At 36.2% G+C, this 19,295-nt stretch overlaps 1 protein-coding gene across 7 annotated transcripts in view; it reads left to right on the forward strand.

Moving 5' to 3' along the window:
* The first annotated feature begins 1,068 nt into the window (after window positions 1-1,068).
* Window positions 1,069-19,295, forward strand: part of mecom (MDS1 and EVI1 complex locus) — a 494,327-nt gene continuing 476,100 nt past the window's right edge. For 4 of the 7 annotated variants that reach the window (XM_061919013.1, XM_061919014.1, XM_061919018.1 and 1 more), the window contains exon 1: window positions 1,070-1,211. In XM_061919013.1, the coding sequence (XP_061774997.1) occupies window positions 1,175-1,211 (37 nt within the window). In that variant the 5' untranslated portion in view covers window positions 1,070-1,174. Of the gene's footprint in view, window positions 1,212-19,295 lie in introns of all 7 variants that reach the window. The other 3 variants (XM_061919016.1, XM_061919017.1, XM_061919015.1) reach the window with 2 other exon arrangements.

Raw genomic sequence — 19,295 nt, forward strand, 5'->3', positions numbered from 1 at the left:
TTGGTTCTCTATGGCGCAATCACTAATAAATATTATTTTTCCTTACATATTTGCACATTTTTGAGGCCCATAATGTTATTATAGTTCCAATACATTTGCGTAAACTTGCTGGCACGTGAACGCGCAAAATACTCCCGAGTGCGTGCACGTAAACGAGTCGGGGGTGAGCGCTCTCAGGGCACGGGAGCGTCCAACGGTGCATGTTCTAATAAAAAGGAAAATAATAAACATATTTTGATTATTTAAATTAAAAAATATATATTTTTAATAACCATATATATATATATATATATATATATATATATATATATATATTTATGTGTGTATATGTATACATAAATGGCTGGCAGGGTGTTTTGGCTTTGACAGCACTTTTTTTGCTCCATACAAATTACAAAACAATAAGATGAAAGTAAATTTGTGTTTGAGATTGTGCTTACTAAAACTAGTTATATCCTAAAGAACCGGTTGTTGTTTCGATTTTTGCTATATTGCATTTTTCTTAAGTGTTTTTATGATGAAATGTGTCCCTTTTTTGCATCATTCATAAAGTATAAATACATATTGAATAGTCGCCTTGCCATATAATGTAATTAGTTCATTTCAAACATGCATAACAATACATTAAAGTGCAGTTATTGAAAAATGACATACAAATGCTGACACTAAAAAGCCTTTGGAAAAAAAGAAAGAAAAAAAGTTATATTTAATAAATAATTTGCATGTTAAATAAGTTAATAAATACAAGCTTTTGGCAAAAAAAAGCTATATTTAATAAATAAATTGCATGTTAAATAAGTTAATAATTACAAGTGCATGTTAAAATTAAATACAAATTAAAAAAAGTGTTACAAAACCGTCCAAAATGCGCACCTTGATGACTTTTTTCCGGGGTGATTAATCAAAAGTGATCGATAGCGCCAAACTTGCACCGGCAAGTGCAGCCGGCAGACCTCGGAGGCTTGTGCGCATGCGCGAAGGTGTCCGGACTGACAATGCTGGAGAGATAGCGCGCTTGGGATTGAGAAACTCCAAGTAAACGGATAGAGGAGAGCTGGGGGGAAAAAAAACCTACCAAAAAAAAAAAAAAAAACTACAACAAAAAAAAAAAAAAAAGGAGAAAAGCGGATCGGAGAAAAAAATCCAAACAAACCCACGCCGAGAGACGGACACCATGAGGTCCAAAGGCAGGGCACGGAAACTGGCCACAAGTAGGTGCAACATCCCTTTTTTCCTCCTCTCTCCGCTCGCTCCTATCGATACTTTCTCATGCAAGTCTGCAAAAGTTGTGATTTTGTCCGAAAATTATTCTTCTCGCGAAAAAAAAAAAAAAAAAAGAAAAACAGAAAAAAAAGTTGCGCTCGAAGCGATGGCGGAACTTTCACGCTCACCGTGCATGTACAGTATATAGTACAGTATTGTGGACTGGAACGGAACATGCATGGAGGAAACAATAAGAAATGATTCGTACTTTTTTTTTGAAGGCGTCATATGCAAAATGTGTGATTTTATTGATATTAACATGTGGTGTTGTTTAATATATTGCGCATATCCAACTTATTTTTTTTAACTTTTGTTTTTATATTTTCATTGGCTAATGCACGGATTTTTATTTTTATTATATATATATATATATATCAAATAAAAAAACATCCATCCATCCATCCATTTTCTACCGCTACAGTGGTACATTAATAAATCAATTAATTACATTCCTGGATGGGAAGCAATTTATATTACTATTTATGTAAATGTGGCTGCTTTAATAAATAATGGCTTATTAATTCCCTTCATAAAACACTTTATATACTTGCTTAAGTCTGTTAATTTATTATGATGTACTTTTGACAATTAACAGTATTTATATTAATTGGTGGAAAACATGGGTAAAAAAAATATATATATATATATATATATATAAAATATATATATATATATATATATATATATATATAAGGAAAATATTCCCAGCAAAAAAATACAGTTAATTTGTTTAGTATATGTAATATTGGTGTTGTTTATTTTGTACATGTTTTAAAAAAAAACATAACAATAATAAACAATGGAGTAAAGTAATTGCTTATTAAATAATGATTTTGTACAATTTGTAGCGATAATAAATTTAACATCGTGAAACCTCTCTTTGTGTTTTATTCCATTCTTTTAACAATTGAATTATTGGAATAAATGGAAGCTGTAATAAAAAAAAAAACATTATTTTGCATCCCTAAAGTACTTTTTAAAATCATGAATATTTTAAAGCACAAAAAAAAAATAATTTAGGAGATTTACATTCTGCGCAGTCACAACGCGAGAAGCCCCCCGACCCCCCCGGGGGACGCATGACTGGGGGGTGGGGGGTGGGGGGACCCCGCAGTGGCCCCTAAAGCAGGCCTGCGCAGTGTCAACAGTGAATATTTAAATTCCCACACCCCTCATAAGGGCTGCGCTGCTAAATGTGTTCAGCGTGTGTTCAAGCGAGCGTGCGTGCGTGTGCGTGTTTAGCGTGGGGGGAGTGGGGGGGGGGGGGGTCAGCGTAAGAGAGATGGATGGAGGCTGGCCGAGCAGCGCGCGCGTCCACGTGGAACGTGGCGCGCCGCAAAAAAAAAAAAAAAACACGCGCCTTTCCAATTAAATACAGCGGAGGCCGCACCCCGTGGTGAATTGTGGGCCGTGGGGGGGACCGAGGGACGTGCATTTAAAGCGCAATGCACGCCAAAAAATAAAATAATATATTAAATTAATATAGCAACAAGTGGATTTTTTTTTTTTTTTTTTTTTTTTGGCATTGAATCCAATCCAATCCACTTTATTTGTATAGCACGTTTAAAGGCCTACTGAAACCCACTACTACCCACCACGCAGTCTGATAGTTTATATATCAATGATGAAATATTAACATTGCAACACATGCCGATACAGCCTTTTTAGTTTACTAAATTGCAATTTTAAATTTCCCGCCAAGTGTCCTGATGAAAACGTCGACGTGTACGCGTGACGTCACGGACTGTTAGGAAATATGAGCGCAGCTAAAAGTCGTCTGCTTTAACCGCATAATTAAACAGTATTTTGGACATCTGTGTTGCTGAATCTTTTGTAATTTGTTCAATTAATAATGGAGAAGTCGAAGTAGAAAGATGGAGTTGGGAAGCTTTAGCCTTTAGCCACACAAACACACGGTGATTCCTTGTTTAAAATTCCCGGAGGTGAACTTTACTATGGATCAAAGCGGTCACGTGAACATGGATCCTGACCAAATATCAACCAGCAGTTTTCGGTGAGAAAATTGTGGTAAAAAGTCGCCACTTACCGGAGATCAGCTCAGCTTGTGCCGTCCGTACAGCTGCCGTCGACTTCCATCAGACACTGGCGTCAACACCCCCGTGGATACACCCTTCCGACTACTATTAAACTCACTAAAACACTAGCAATACAATAGAAAGATAAGGGATTTTCCAGAATTATTCTATAAATGTGTCTAAAAACATCTGAATCCATCCCAATGCAATTGCATTTTTTATTATTATTATTTTTTTTTCCCAGTCCTTGGCTATCAATATCCTTAAACACGAATCTTTCATCCTCGCTCAAATTAATAAGGAAATTATCGTTTTCTCGGTCCGAATAGCTCTTTTTGTTGGCGGCTCCCATTAAAAACAATGTGATGATGTGAGGAGCCATCAATGGGTGACGTCATCGTTTGCGACGTCCAGTAAAGACACAACTTTTTTATTAACGACCAAAAGTTGCGAACTTCATTGTGGATGTTCTCTACTAAATCCTTTCAGCAAAAATATGGCAATATTGCAAAATGATCAAGTATGACACATAGAATGCAGCTGCTATCCCCGTTTAAATAATAAAATCTCATTTCAGTAGGCCTTTAAACAACATAAACATTTCCAAAGTGCTGCACAAAAATATAAAAAAATATATTTAAATAATATCCTTAGCTCCACCAATGACTGAATAACAAATAAAATCAATATAAAAACAATATAAAATAAATACGATTTAAAACGATTTGAATGAATTTATTGAATGCAATATATGTGATTTTTTTCAACATTAAACGGTGAATCTCTCTGCACAAGAGGCCTTCTATCCGTCCTAATATTTTAATATTTCTTATTAAAATATTTAATATATTACATGTTTAAAGGCCTACTGAAATGAGATTTCCTTATTCAAACGGGGATAGCAGGTCCATTCTATGTGTCATACTTGATCATTTTGCGATATTGCCATATTTTTGCTGATAGGATTTAGTTGAGAACATCAACGATAAAGTATGCAACTTTTGGTCGATAATAAAAAAGCCTTGCCTGTACCGGAAGTAGCAGACGACGTGCCCGTGATGTCACCGGTTGTAGGGCTCCTCACATCCTCACATTGTTTATAATCATAGCCACCAGCAGCAAGTGAAATTCGGACCGAGAAAGCGACGAGTTGCCCATTAATTTCAGCGAGGATGAAAGATTTGTGGATGAGGAAAGTTAGAGTGAAGCACTAAAAAAAGAAAAAAAAAGAAAAGAAAAGGCGACGGCTTCAGGCGACGGCAGTGTGAGGGATTCAGATGTAATTAGACACATTTACTAGGATAATTCTGGATAATCCCTTATCTGCTTATTGTGTTAATAGTGTTTTAGTGAGATTATAAAGTCATTCCCGAAAGTCGAAGGGCTGCGGTGAACGCCAGTGTCTCTAAGAGAAGCCAATGGAGGAGCCAAGATCACAGCTGCCTCTTTGACAGCTGCATGAGGAGGTGGCATAATCCACTCAGGTCTCCGGTAAGAGCCGACTTAATATCACAATTTTCCCATCCAAAAACTTGCTGGTTGACATAGAGAAACATGTTCGCTTGACCGCTCTGTGTTAAAGCTTTACAACAAACAAAGAAACACCGACTGTGTTTCGGTTGCTAAAGACAGCTGCAATCCACCGCTTTCCACCAACAGCATTCTTTTTTATAGTCTCCATTATCAATTGAACAAATTGCAAAAGATTCAGCAACACAGATGTCCAAATTACCGTGTGATTATGCGATGAAACACTTTTACGTTAAAATATTGAACAGATGTTTACCTTATCCCAATAACCATCTGCTCGGTGTTTTAACATAAAAGTGTTTGATTGTGTTGCATTAAAAGCCACAAAATGCAACGGGTCCATCAGACCCACAAACGCTGGCTGAGTAACAACGATATGAACGTGGCATGGGAAATTTTTCGGCCGGTTCCTGCATCCCACAGGGATTCTTCTTTTGTGTTTGTGCACCTGCGGTTCCCACACAAGGTTGCAACATTGTTTGTCAACACTGTCTGCTCTCATTTTCTCGCACATTTGACCCTCTGATGTGCTGTGTACCTGCACTCTGTCCTCTTCCTGTCTCGGCCTGCTGTGTGTGTGTGTGTGTGTGTGTGTGTGTGTGTGTGTGTGTGTGTGTGTGTGTGTGTGTGTGTGTGTGTGTGTGTGTGCGTGTGTGTGTGTGTGTGTGTGTGTGTGTGGTACACAGACAATCAATTTCCACACTTCTATATTCTTATATCAGGGGTGTCCAAACTTTTTCCACTTAGGTCCACAGACTGAAAAATCAAAGCAAGCGGCGGCCGTTTTGACATTTTTTTATTTTAAAAACATATACAACATATACGTATAACCAATATACATTTAGGCCTTCACTCAGGCTTGATCCCGGGGACCCCAAAGGGTTTTGGTCAAAAAAATATAAAAAATGTGTCATTATTCAGTATTATTTTGTTTTATTATTATTCAAGTTTTAAATCTCCAGATCAACATTAGGTCCATATGTCAATATAATGATTTTAAAGATTTAAGTTGTATGCTCTTTTTGTCAAAGAAAACCCTGTTTTTTGATGGAAATAAACACAAAATATGCAATATTATCACCCAATATTTTTTTAAGTGGAATATTTGAGATTATATAATAATTAAAGCATTAAAAAGGTCAATAACTCATAACACCATTGATTTTAATTCATTATTATTTTTTGAGCAATGACACTAAAATTATTGTTAAAAAATAAATTATAAATTTTTTTTTACTGTTTACTTTTAACACAATAATCTCGAGATCAACTTCAGAGCTATCCGTCAATTATAAGATTTATCGTTGTTTATGTTTTTTGTTTGTTCATTCTAGGCTGTTATTTAAAAAAACAGCTCAGTTTTTTTATATGGCAAACACAAAATATGCAACATTTTCCCCCCAAAAATATCTCAAAGTGGAAAATTTAACGTGACGTATTTGGAGCCTTGAACAGGTCAATGATTCATAATGACATTGATTTTGATTCATTATTATTTTTTAAAGAAAGAAACAGCCCGCATGGCAGCTTTGTGTTATTAGAGTAAACTTTGCAACATGCTCTTGTTACATTTCACCCGTTTGCTCCTAATTTTTACGTTTTAAAAAACTTTCAATTATGTTGGGCCGTTAAAAAATTACCTGCGGGCCGCACTTTGGACACCCCTGTCTTATATGTAATAGAAATGTGTAGGGGGGTTGTATGGTGTGTGGTCATTAAATATGTATTCTGATATATGTTCTTCACAGAAAATGAGCCAAAGCCAGTGAATCTCAGTTTGAAAAATTAATAAATTTAATAATTTTTCTTTTAGTAAAAATCGGGTCCCACAGACACTCAAAAATATGAAAAATCATAGAGCGAGGGAACTGACTTGTAGCTGATTTTAAGAAAGAATATTGTCTTAAACTCCCAATGTATTCTGCTTCCGGAATAAAGCACAATTTAAACGTTGCCAGTCGTATAAATAAAATGCACAATTCTTTCTGCATTAGAAATACATGAACACTGTTTAACAGTGTCAACTGTCAACACATGTTAATTGTTTCAAAACAAAATGTTCCGTTGGTATCTTGTTTTCTTACACTTCTGAGTCTCATTTGCAGGTATTATATAATTGACCAGACATTAGATGGCAGTAGTGTATAAACTGCAGTGTGTTAAGCCAGGAAGTAGTCTTTGCCATCAAGAAGAATGTACCATTTTTTTTGTTGGGCCATTCAAAGTGTTTGTACTGTAAGTTTTCAACCCATTAACTGGTTGATTGTTCCGTTGGTATCTTGTTTTCTTACACTTCTGAGTTTCATTTGCAGGTATTCTATAAGTGACCAGACGTTAGATGGCAGTAGTGTATAAACTGCGGTGTGTTAAGCAAGGAAGTAGTCTTTGCCATCAAGTACAATGTACCATTTTTTTTGTTGAGCCATTCAAAGTGTTTGTACTGTAAGTTTTCAACCCAATAGCTGGTTGATTGTTTCGTTGGTATCTTGTTTTCTTACACTTCTGAGTCTCATTTGCAGGTATTATATAATTTGACCAGACATTAGATGGCAGTAGTGTATAAACTGCGGTGTGTTAAGCCAGGAAGTAGTCTTTGCCATCAAGTAGAATAGGCCATTATTTTCTTTGGTTGAGCCACTCAAAGTGTTTGTACTGTAAGTTTTCAACCCAATAGCTGGTTGATTGTTTCGTTGGTATCTTGTTTTCTTACACTTCTGAGTCTCATTTGCAGGTATTATATAATTGACCAGACATTAGATGGCAGTAGTGTATAAACTCCGGTGTGTTAAGCCAGGAAGTAGTCTTTGCCATCAAGTAGAATAGGCCATTATTTTCTCTGGTTGAGCCATTCAAAGTGTTTGTACTGTAAGTTTTCAACCCATTAGCTGGTTGATTGTTTCATTGGTATCTTGTTTTCTTACACTTCCGAGTCTCATTTGCAGATATTATATAATTGACCAAACATTTGATGGCAGTAGTGTATAAACTGCGGTGTGTTAAGCCAGGAAGTAGTCTTTGCCATCAAGTACAATGTACCATTTGTTTTTGTTGGGCCATTCAAAGTGTTTGTACTGTAAGTTTTCAACCTATTAACTGGTTGATTGTTCCGTTGGTATCTTGTTTTCTTACACTTCTGAGTTTCATTTGCAGGTATTCTATAAGTGACCAGACGTTAGATGGCAGTAGTGTATAACCTGCGGTGTGTTAAGCCAGGAAGTAGTCTTTGCCATCAAGTAGAATAGGCCATTATTTTCTTTGGTTGAGCCATTCAAAGTGTTTGTACTGTAAGTTTACAACCCAATAGCTGGTTGATTGTTTCGTTGGTATCTTGTTTTCTTACACTTCTGAGTCTCATTTGCAGGTATTATATAATTGACCAGACATTAGATGGCAGTAGTGTATAAACTGCAGTGTGTTAAGCCAGGAAGTAGTCTTTGCCATCAAGTAAAATAGGCCATTATTTTCTTTGGTTGAGCCATTCAAAGTGTTTGTACTGTAAGTTTTCAACCCAATAGCTGGTTGATTGTTCCGTCGGTATCTTGTTTTCTTACACTTCTGAGTCTCATTTGCAGGTATTATATAATTGACCAGACGTTAGATGGCAGTATTGTATAAACTACGGTGTGTTAAGCCAGAAAGTAGTCTTTGCCATCAAGTAGAATAGGCCATTATTTTCTTTGGTTGAGCCATTCAAAGTGTTTGTACTGTAAGTTTTCAACCCAATAGCTGGTTGATTGTTCCGTCGGTATCTTGTTTTCTTACACTTCTGAGTCTCATTTGCAGGTATATAATAGTCCAGATGTTAGATGGCAGTAGTGTATGAACTGCGGTGTGTTAAGCAAGGAAGTAGTCTTTGCCATCAAGTAGAATGTACCATTTTTTATTGTTGGGCCATTCAAAGTGTTTGTACTGTAAGTTTTCAACCCATTAGCTGGTTGATTGTAACACGCACCGTACAAACTACATTTAGAGGTGTTTGAAATCATGTAGGCTGTAGGATCACTAATGAGGTTAGGGAAATCCAATGTAAATTAGCATTGAGCTAGCGCATTTTAAAAAGTGGAGCATTAATGTAGTTTTGAGCACCTTCCTGTTGCTTTGTTGGCACAGAAAATCGCAACATTACATAAGGGTTGTCCAGCTGAGTCCAGTCTGAGTGCTTGACTCCTTGTTTCTCCGCCAAGTGCTTGAGCCGAACCAGACTTGACATCGCACTCATGATCCCACATGACAGTTACTATCATTTTCTTGTAACTTGTTTTATTTCTTGTTTCGTGCTTCTATTTTTTCCCCCCCACTCGCTTGCAGTCTGAGTGCTTGTTCCCTCACCTGTCCGTGATTGACAATCAGGACACACCTGTGCCAGGTTGCCAATCAAGCTGTTTCTGATGCCTGGACTTAGCTGAGTCAGCTGCATGCATTTTTCTGCCTGTTATTCCTTTTTTTGTGCACTTCCCTGTTACACTATTCTTGGTATTAAATACTGAAACTTCACCTGACTTCTCTGCAACCTGGGGCCAAGACCAACAACACCCAAGCCGGACTGTGACAGCCACGGGCATAAAGGTATGGAAATATTACAGCTTTGTATTTTATGTGAATCTGTACACAGTAGGTAAAAAGACAATCATACTTGTTTACTTTATGGGCGGGGTTTCTCACAGGGAAACCGCTAGGGGGCAGTGTTTTCTTGGGTGTGAGCAACAATGACTCTTGTTGACTTGCTACTGTATTTACAGTAGCTTCCTGTTGTAGTAATGGTGAGCATCCAGCTCTTTTTGCATTCCTCTTTAACTTACCTGTTTTCTGTAGTTTACATGCGATCTACATTGCTATTTGTATATTCAACACACTCTGCTCCTTATTTCTTCTTCGTTGACGTCCATGTAGTCCAGGGGTCCCCAACACGGTGCCCGCGGGCACCAGGTAGCCCGTAAGGACCAGATGAGTAGCCTGCTGGCCTGTTCTAAAAAATAGCTCAAAAAGCAGCACTTACCAGTGAGCTGCTCTATTTTCTAAATTGTGTTTATTTACTAGCAAGCTGGTCTAGCTTTGCTTGACATTTTTAATTCTAAGAGAGACAAAACTCAAATAGAAATTGAAAATCCAAGTAAATATTTCTTCATTAATTTATTTTTTTACTTTGCTTCTTATAACTTTCAGAAAGACAATTTTAGAGAAAAAACCTTAAAAATGATTTTAGGATTTCAAAACACATATACCTCTTTACCTTTTTAAATTCCTCCCTCTTCTTTCCTGACAATTTAAATCAATGTTCAAGTAAATTTATTGCTTTTATTGTAAAGAATAATAAATAAAGTTTAATTAAATTCTTCATTTTAGCTTCTGTTTTTTCGAAGAAGAATATTTGTGAAATATTTTTTTCAAACTTATCATTACTAAAATTCAAAAAATTATTCTGGCAAATCTAGAAAATCTTTAGAATTTCTTTAAAAAAAAAATTCTGGAAAATCTACAAGAAATAATGATATCTCTTTGTTAGAAATATAGCTTGGTCCAATTTGTTATATATTCTAACAAAATGCAAATTGGATTTTAACCTATTTAAAACATGTCATCAAAATTCTAAACTTAATCTTAATCAGGAAAAATGACTAATGATGTTCCATACATTTTTTTTTTTTTTTTTCAAAAAGATTTGAATTAGCTAAGTTTTATCTTCTTTTTTTAGGTTGAGTTTTGAATTTTAAACGGTCGAAATTGAAGATAAACTATGTCTCAAACTTTAATTTTTATTTTTTTCCTGTTTTCTCCTCTTTCAAACCGTTCAATTGTTTTTCTCATCATTTATTCTTTACAAAAAACCTTCCGTAAAAGGAAAAAAAAATGTAATGACAGACAGAAATACCCATTTTTTTTGTTTTATATATATAGATTTATTTATTAAAGGTAAATTGAGCAAATTGGCTATTTCTGGCCATTTATTTAAGTGTGTATCAAACTGGTAGCCCTTTGCATTAATCAGTACCCAAGAAGTAGCTATTGGTTTCAAAAAGGTTGGTGACCCCTGATGTAGTCCTTGTACATAGCGCCCCCCAGTGTTCAGCCGCAGAGCTGGAAGTAAAGAGAACATGAGACCGTACGAACATTACACAGGCCTCAAAAGCATGATGAAGCCATTAAACAATGGACTAACACAGGGGTCGGCAACCCAAAACGATTAAAGATCCATATTGGACCAAAAATACAAAAAACAAATCTCTCTGGAGCCGCAAAAAACATATATAAGTCTTATAATGAAGGTAACACATGATGTAAGTGTTCATATAAGCTATAATAGCCTACTATCAAAATGAATTGTGTGTCACAGGCTGAAGCCAATCTTCATTGACAGAAATGTTGAAATGTAATATTTATTCTACACATTTTTACAACATTAGAAACCATTAGTAAATCAGAGACTACTCAGAAGGTGAGATAGCTCCTGGAAATACTGGCTTTTAAGGGCCAAAGTTATAGATGTATGTGTCCAAGTTAAAGGAAACAGCAAGTTGTCTTCTTTTAATAGATTCATTACAATCTTTGGCAAGCAAGATAATGTTTGCTGTGGTCTGGAACAACATGGCACACACAACAATCAGAAATGCAGCCAATATTACATACAGATAATGTCTCATGAGACATGCAGATGTAAATTTTATGCAAAGAGGATAAAAGTAAAGGGTATAGCTTGGTTGGTAGAGTGGCCGTGCCAGCAACTTGAGGGTTGCAGGTTCGATTCCCGCTTCCGCCATCCTAGTCACTGCCGTTGTGTCCTTGGGCAAGACACTTTACCCACCTGCTCCCAGTGCCACCCACACTGGTTTAAATATAACTTAGATATTGGGTTTCACTATGTAAAGCGCTTTGAGTCACTAGAGAAAAAGCGCTATATAAATATAATTCACTCTCAATTCACTATTAAATGAGCTCAAATATAGCTACAAACGAGGCATAATGATGCAATATGTACATACACCTAAAAAGCATGTTAGCACTGATTAGCTTGCAGTGACCAAATACGCCTGATTAGCACTCCAACAAGTCAACAACATCAACAAATCCCACCTTTTGTGTAGTCACATACAGTATAAAACGTTTGTTGGGCAAAATGAGACAAAGGAGTGGAATATTTTACATGTAAACTGTTGCATCAAAGTCCACACTGGTGAGTTCAAGAACCACCAACACGATATTTAACAAATACTCTCATCAGTGAAGCATACACACAAACATATTAAACAGTGGGCTTTCTAATAAGTGGGAAGGTTTGTGTCATGTTTGTCCTCAAACAAAAAACATTCTAAAACAAAAAAAAAAGATTTGTTAGACCCGCTCGACATCCATTGCTTTCGGTCCCCTAGAGGGGGGGGGGGGGGATTGCCCACATTTGAGGTCCTCTCCAAGGTTTCTCATAGTCATCATTGTCACTGGCGTCCCACTGGGTGTGAGTTTTTCTTGCCCTTATGTGGGTTCTTCCGAGGATGTCGTAGTCGTAATGGTTTGTACAGCCCTTTGAGACATTTGTGATTTAGGGCTATATAATTAAACATTGATTGATTGATTTGATTTTCCCCCATTTTTTTCATTTCTAATAATGTTTTAAATACTGCTCCCGGGAGCCACTAGGGCGGCACTAAAGAGCTTAAGAGCCGTGGATTGGCTGACCCCCGGCACTCAATTTATAAAGAGAAAAACACTGAACAAACAAACTTAAAGTTATGTTTGCAGTATTTAATTACTTTTAGTGGTAGAGGAATACATAAGTGATTGACTTGGAAATATTTATATTATATGGATTTGTGATTGTCATATGCTGGTTGCAGAGTCTGTTTGTTTTTTGACATTTGCCCATTTAAATCATGCTTGTGGTTAGAATTTTCCTAAAATTAGTTTTAGCTGACGTTTGTTGCATGAAGCAGACATGCAGGCTGGGTCCATGCACTATGGATTATTATTAATATGGCAATGTAGACGTCTTGTTGCTGCACCGCGGTACTTGGACAATCAGTGCACATTTTAAAACAGAGAGCGTGACAAATCTGACCTAGGCCCACTCATATTACACCCTCATCTGTCTCTCCTCTGGATTTCTTTCCCACTCGGTCGTCCACATGAAATATTATCAGATGTTAATGAAACATTTCAGAAATCGAGTATGTTTAGGGAAGGCAGGCTGGCCACGTCGCCAACTACCTGAGAATTGGTGTTGGTACCAGGCAGAAAATATTTTCAGTACTTTTCTTGTGGTCATAAATGTTTTTTGTTTTTTTCAATGATACAGTAAAACAAATTACCGTATTTCCTTGAATTTAAAACCTCTTCTCACTCCGGCACTTACCAAAGGCATGCAGTAAAAATTTGAGTGTGATGTAAGCTTGGACCTTAAATCCTACCGAATAGCTCTTAATCTTCTTCCCTTTTAGTGATTTTCAAATTACCGGTATTGAAATCAGCCTCCTCCATTTTGAAAATGATGACAGGGGAAGTGTCACTCGTTACGTCACCAGTTTGACCCGTCAGTAATTCAAGGCAGGCGCATACTGCGGCAATTCAAGGAAATACGGTAAGTTGCCCAGTTTCGCCAAATTGTTGCCACAGCGTTGTTTTTTCTTAACTATCCTAAAAAAAAATGTAAATAAATGGAAAATCCTGTGATTTCCTTTTTATAAATATGATAAAAAATATTCCCAATATATTTCAGATTGCTCGTTTTATTTTTGCTCCATTTTACCTGTTTTAGCTGTATTAAAAAAAAAAAAAGTGTAAGGGTATTAAGTTACCCAGTTTCACTGAATTGTTGCCACAGCTTTGTTGTTTTTTCTTACCTATCCTAAAAAAAATGTAAATACATGGAAAATCCTGTGATTTCCTTTTGATAAATATGATACAAATATTCCCAATATATTTCAGATTGCTCGGTTTTTTTTCTTACATTTTACCTGTTTTAGCTGTATTTAAAAAAAAAAAAAAAAAAAAAAAGTGTAAGGGTATTAAGTTACCCAGTTCCACTGAATTGTTGCCACAGCTTTGTTGTTTTTTCTTAACTATCCTAAAAAAAAAAGTAAATACATGGAAAATCCTGTGATTTCCTTTTCATAAATATGATAAAAATATTCCCAATATATTTCAGATTGCTCGTTTTATTTTTGCTAAATTTTACCTGTTTTAGCTGTGTTTAAAAAAAAAATGGTGTAAGGGTATTAAGTTACCCAGTTTCACTGAATTGTTGCCACGGCTTTGTTGTTTTTTCTTAACTGTCCTAAAAAAAAATGTAAATACATGGAAAATCCCGTGATTTCCTTTGATAAATATGATAAAAAATATTCCCAATATATTTCAGATCGCTCGTTTTATTTTTGCTACATTTTACCTGTTTTAGCTGTATTAAAAAAAAAAAAAAAAAAGTGTAAGGGTATATTAAGTTACCCAGTTTCACTTAATTGTTGCCACAGCTTTGTTGTTTTTTCTTAACTATCCAAAAAAAAAAATGTAAATACATGGAAAATCCTGTGATTTCCTTTGATAAATATGATAAAAATATTCCCAATATATTTCAGATTGCTCGTTTTTTTTCTTACATTTTCCCTGTTTTAGCTGTATTTATAAAAAAAAAGAAAGAAAAAAAAAAAGCGTAAGGGTATTAAGTTACCCAGTTTCACTGAATTGTTGCCACAGCTTTGTTGTTTTTTCTTAACTATCCTAAAAAAAAAAGTAAATACATGGAAAATCCTGTGATTTCCTTTTCATAAATATGATAAAAATATTCCCAATATATTTCAGATTGCTCGTTTTATTTTTGCTACATTTTACCTGTTTTAGCTGTGTTTAAAAAAAAAAATGGTGTAAGGGTATTAAGTTACCCAGTTTCACTGAATTGTTGCCACGGCTTTGTTGTTTTTTCTTAACTGTCCTAAAAAAAAATGTAAATACATGGAAAATCCTGTGATTTCCTTTGATAAATATGATAAAAAATATTCCCAATATATTTCAGATCGCTCGTTTTTATTTTTGCTACATTTTACCTGTTTTAGCTGTATTAAAAAAAAAAAAAAAAAAGTGTAAGGGTATTAAGTTACCCAGTTTCACTGAATTGTTGCCACAGCTTTGTTGTTTTTTCTTAACTATCCAAAAAAAAAAAAAAAAATGTAAATACATGGAAAATACTGTGATTTCCTTTTATAAATATGATAAAAATATTACCAATATATTTCAGATTGCTTGTTTTATTTTTGCTACATTTTACCTGTTTTAGTTGTATTTTTCAAAAAATAAAAACAAATGGTGTAAGGGTATTAAGTTACCCAGTTTCACTGAATTGTTAACACAGCTTTGTTGTTTTTTCTTAACTATCCAAAAAAAAATGTAAATACATGGAAAATCCTGTGGTTTCCTTTTTGTAAATATGAGAAAAATATTCCCAATATATTTCAGATTGCTTGTTTTATTTTTGCTACATTTTACCTGTTTTAGCTGTATTAAAAAAAAAAAAAAAAAAGTGTAAGGGTATTAAGTTACCCAGTTTCATTGAATTGTTGCCACAGCTTTGTTGTTTTTTCTTAACTATCCTAAAAAAAATGTAAATACATGGAAAATCCTGTGAATTCCTTTTTATAAATATGATAAAAATATTACCAATATATTTCAGATTGCTCGTTTTATTTTTGCTACATTTTACCTGTTTTAGCTGTATTTTTCAAAAAATAAAAACAAATGGTGTAAGGGTATTAAGTTACCCAGTTTCACTGAATTGTTGTCACAGGTTTGTTGTTTTTTATCTTAAATATCCTGAAATAAAATTCTGTCATTTTCTTTATAATATAATAAATTTTTGCCACATTTTACCAGTTTTAGCTGGATTTTTAAATTTTTTTTAAATATAATGTCTAAAATACCACTATACAAAAAAAAAACAGTATTTGTTAACTCTTAATTTTATTTGTAGTGACTGTTTTAATCCAGCAGATGGTTTAGGAACAGTATCAATACAGTTAGTGAGTGTGCTATGCACTCACCGAGGCGTCCTTTACACCGCATGTACATGTATGATAGTAACAGCAGTTGCATTTTGTGTTGAAAGTGTTTTTGTTGTTGTTTGGGGAGAGGTATGGTTCAACAAGCCGGACAAGGCAGTGTGGGAACACTAAAGGATGGATGGTGGGAGTGTGTGTGTGTGTGTGTGTGTGTGTGTGTGTGTGTGTGTGTGTGCAGCGACATGCTCAGCCTGGGAACCTCTGAGTGTTTACCGCTGGGAAATTGTAGCATAGAACAATGCATGGGCCTTAGTCCTTGTTTAAAAAAAAAATAAAAAAAAGGCATTTTTGTTTTCTGGTACCTTGTAAAGGTCAGGGCGTTAAGATAGTGTGTCCATACAAAAAAAAATGTTCAGTCTGTCTGCAGAACTCAGCGGAACTTTCCCAAGGGATGCTTTTTTTTCTACCTGCAAAAAGTGGTTAGGAGTGAGTTGCGTGTGTGCAGTAAACAAAAGGGCGGTTGGAGTGTACGGTGCAGCCGTCAAATGCCCGCCGCGCCGCCATTTTCTCATCGCAAATTGCTCCGAGACAAATGGCGTTTTTGCTGATTTGAAATGTTCCCCCTGACATCTGTTTGAGGAGTTATAATATCGACAGACTGCTGATGTTGCAGTCTGCCCGGTCCATTAATGAGGCAAGCGGTACGTTATCACGCCTTGGCTTGTCTGTCACCTCATTAAATATTATAAAACATTTTCTCTGTAAATCGAATACATGGAGGAGGTGGTAAGAACAGCATCTCACTTTTCAGCTGTTGTTGGTTTGTTCACATTATTTTTGCCAGAGCGTGCAGCTTTTTCTGGCCATCTGAAAATTCTGTAGAGGTTGCCCTCTAGTGCAGGGGTGTCAAACTCAAATACAGAGTGGGCCGAAATTTAAAACTGAACAAAGCCGCATACACACATATGTGTATGTATGTGTGTGTGTGTGTGTATATGTATGTATGTGTGTGTGTGTGTGTATGCGGCTTTGTTCAGTTTTGAATTTTTATATATATATATATATATATATATATATATATATATATATATATATATATATATATATATATATATATATATATATATATATATATATATGTGTGTGTATGTATATGTCTGCTCTCATTTTCTCACACATTTGACCCTCTGATGTGCTGTGTACCTACACTCTGTCCTCTTCCTGTCGAGGCCTTGTGTGTATGTGTGTGCCTTTGGGGAAGTGTTTGTCGATCAGAGTGAGGAACTTGTGGCCGATATTGGTTCAGACGTTTTTGCTGAATGGCGGGTTGTACCAGATGATGTTGTTTCGTCTTCTGCTCTTTTCTGGTTGGTTTCCTGGAGTGGGTTCATAGGTGAGGGTGAAGTTGTATCCGGTTTCATCAAGTGCTTTCTGGTACGGGGGGGTTGCTTGGTCGAATTCAGCTTTGCTAGATGACAGCATCGATAGCCTTTTATTAATTCCGGTAGGTATTCTTTTCGTGGTGGTGGTGGTGGATGGGTGGTTGCTGTCATGGTGCACGTATTGGAGTGTTGTGTTCGATTTCGTTAGTGGTCGGTAGCTGTTGTTTCTTCAATATCGGCCACAAGTTCCTCACTCTGATCGACAAACACTTCCCCAAAGGCAACACCCTAAGAAAAATATTCAACAAGAACAACATTAAATTGAGCTACAGCTGTATGAATAACATACAACAAATCATTTCAAACCACAACAAAGCAATTGCAAAAGGACTGCCCACCCCCAGACTAAACGACTCTGAAACCAATAAGGAATGTAACTGTCGCAAGAAACCTGATTGCCCTCTCAACGGGGGGTGCTTACAAACATCAGTCGTTTAACAAGCAAAGGTAACACGCAAGGACATTAACACATCCGACAGGTACGTAGGATTAACCGAAGGAGCGTTCAAAACAAAATGGAATAATCACAACGCCTCCTTTAGAAACCAGACTTTGCGGAATTCTACAGAACTCAGCAAACACATTTGGAACCTCAAAGACAATAATGTTGAATATTCAAAAACATAGCAAATTCTTGCATCCAGCACACCTTACAACAGTGGTAATAAAAGATGCAACCTATGCTTAAAAGAGAAACTGTTTATTATATATCATCCAGATCTATCATCCCTCAACAAGCTCAGTGAAATCATTTCAACATGCCGCCACAGACGGAAACACCTCCTAGGTAACAGATGAGCCAATCACCACACCCTACGCCTGCCTGTACCCACCCACTCTGTGCCCTATATAAACCATTGTATGTGAATGCTTCCAATAAAATCTCCTGATGATTGAGGGAACCCCTGATGAAACAGTTCTGTAGAGATGGAGTAGTCTTGTGATCTACATATATGTATATATATGTGTGTGTATATATATATATATATATATATATATATATATATATATATATATATATATATATATATACTTTACTGTATGTATGTGTTTATATATATATAATTGGTTGTGTGTGTGTATTTGTCCAGGAACGTGTCTATAAAGCTTTGGATGGTCCACATATTTTCCCCATTACAGTGTGCATATTAAGACTATTCCCCCCCAAAAGCCAACATTCTGCACGCTCGTACAATTCGTCCTCTTGGATATTTATATTGTTTTGGGTGTTTCATGAAGTGGCACGTGCTTGCTTGTGAACCCTGCCAAGTATGTCGTGCCCTTTCATTGAGAGTGGACCGAAAGAATGGTCGCCTTCCTCATTATTCACTGCAAAGAGCACATTCCTATAAACAGGAATGACCCAACAATCGCTTGACAAACGTGGTGATAACAGCATGTTCCAGCGCTGCTTGGGGATCTCCCTGCGTGGATCCCCCTGGCCCCAGGCTGGAATTGAGTAAGCGGTCGAGCGAGGGAAGGGTGGGAGTGGGAGATAGCCGCCTCTGATTAAGGACGACCAAATTGGGCATCAAGTTGTACACATTAGTAGTTGACATCCATGTTTGTGTGGTGTAATTACTGTACGCCTTTCATCTCAGACCCGACATGCCCAATCTACTCCCCGAAGCTCATTAAGCGTTGACCTCTCACCTCGACAAGACAGGAGAGATGAGGGGTGGGGGGTTTGATCAAAGCGTGGCCCTTCCTGATGAAGTTTTTCGGCTGCGGCACGTTGGATGTGATGGTGATTGTGTTGCAGGCGCTGAAATGACGGCTGACCTCGCTGACTAGAAAAGGAAATGCTCAAGCAGTTTATTCAAAACAATCACATTGTTGTTGCTGAACTTCACAGAATCATCCTCTGATGTGTTGGCATTTTGAAACCATTTTTTCAATAGTCAGGATTGGAAATTTTAAATAATTTGTTCAAGTGTCAAACAATAGTCGTACTAAAATGTTTTATACGTATCATTAAATAACCATCCACCATTTTCTACCATTTGTGCCTTTAGGGGTCACGGGGGGTTCTGCATTTGGGCGAAAGGCGG

Source organism: Nerophis ophidion, linkage group LG13 (genome assembly GCF_033978795.1).
Source record: "Nerophis ophidion isolate RoL-2023_Sa linkage group LG13, RoL_Noph_v1.0, whole genome shotgun sequence".
NCBI lineage: Eukaryota > Metazoa > Chordata > Actinopteri > Syngnathiformes > Syngnathidae > Nerophis > Nerophis ophidion.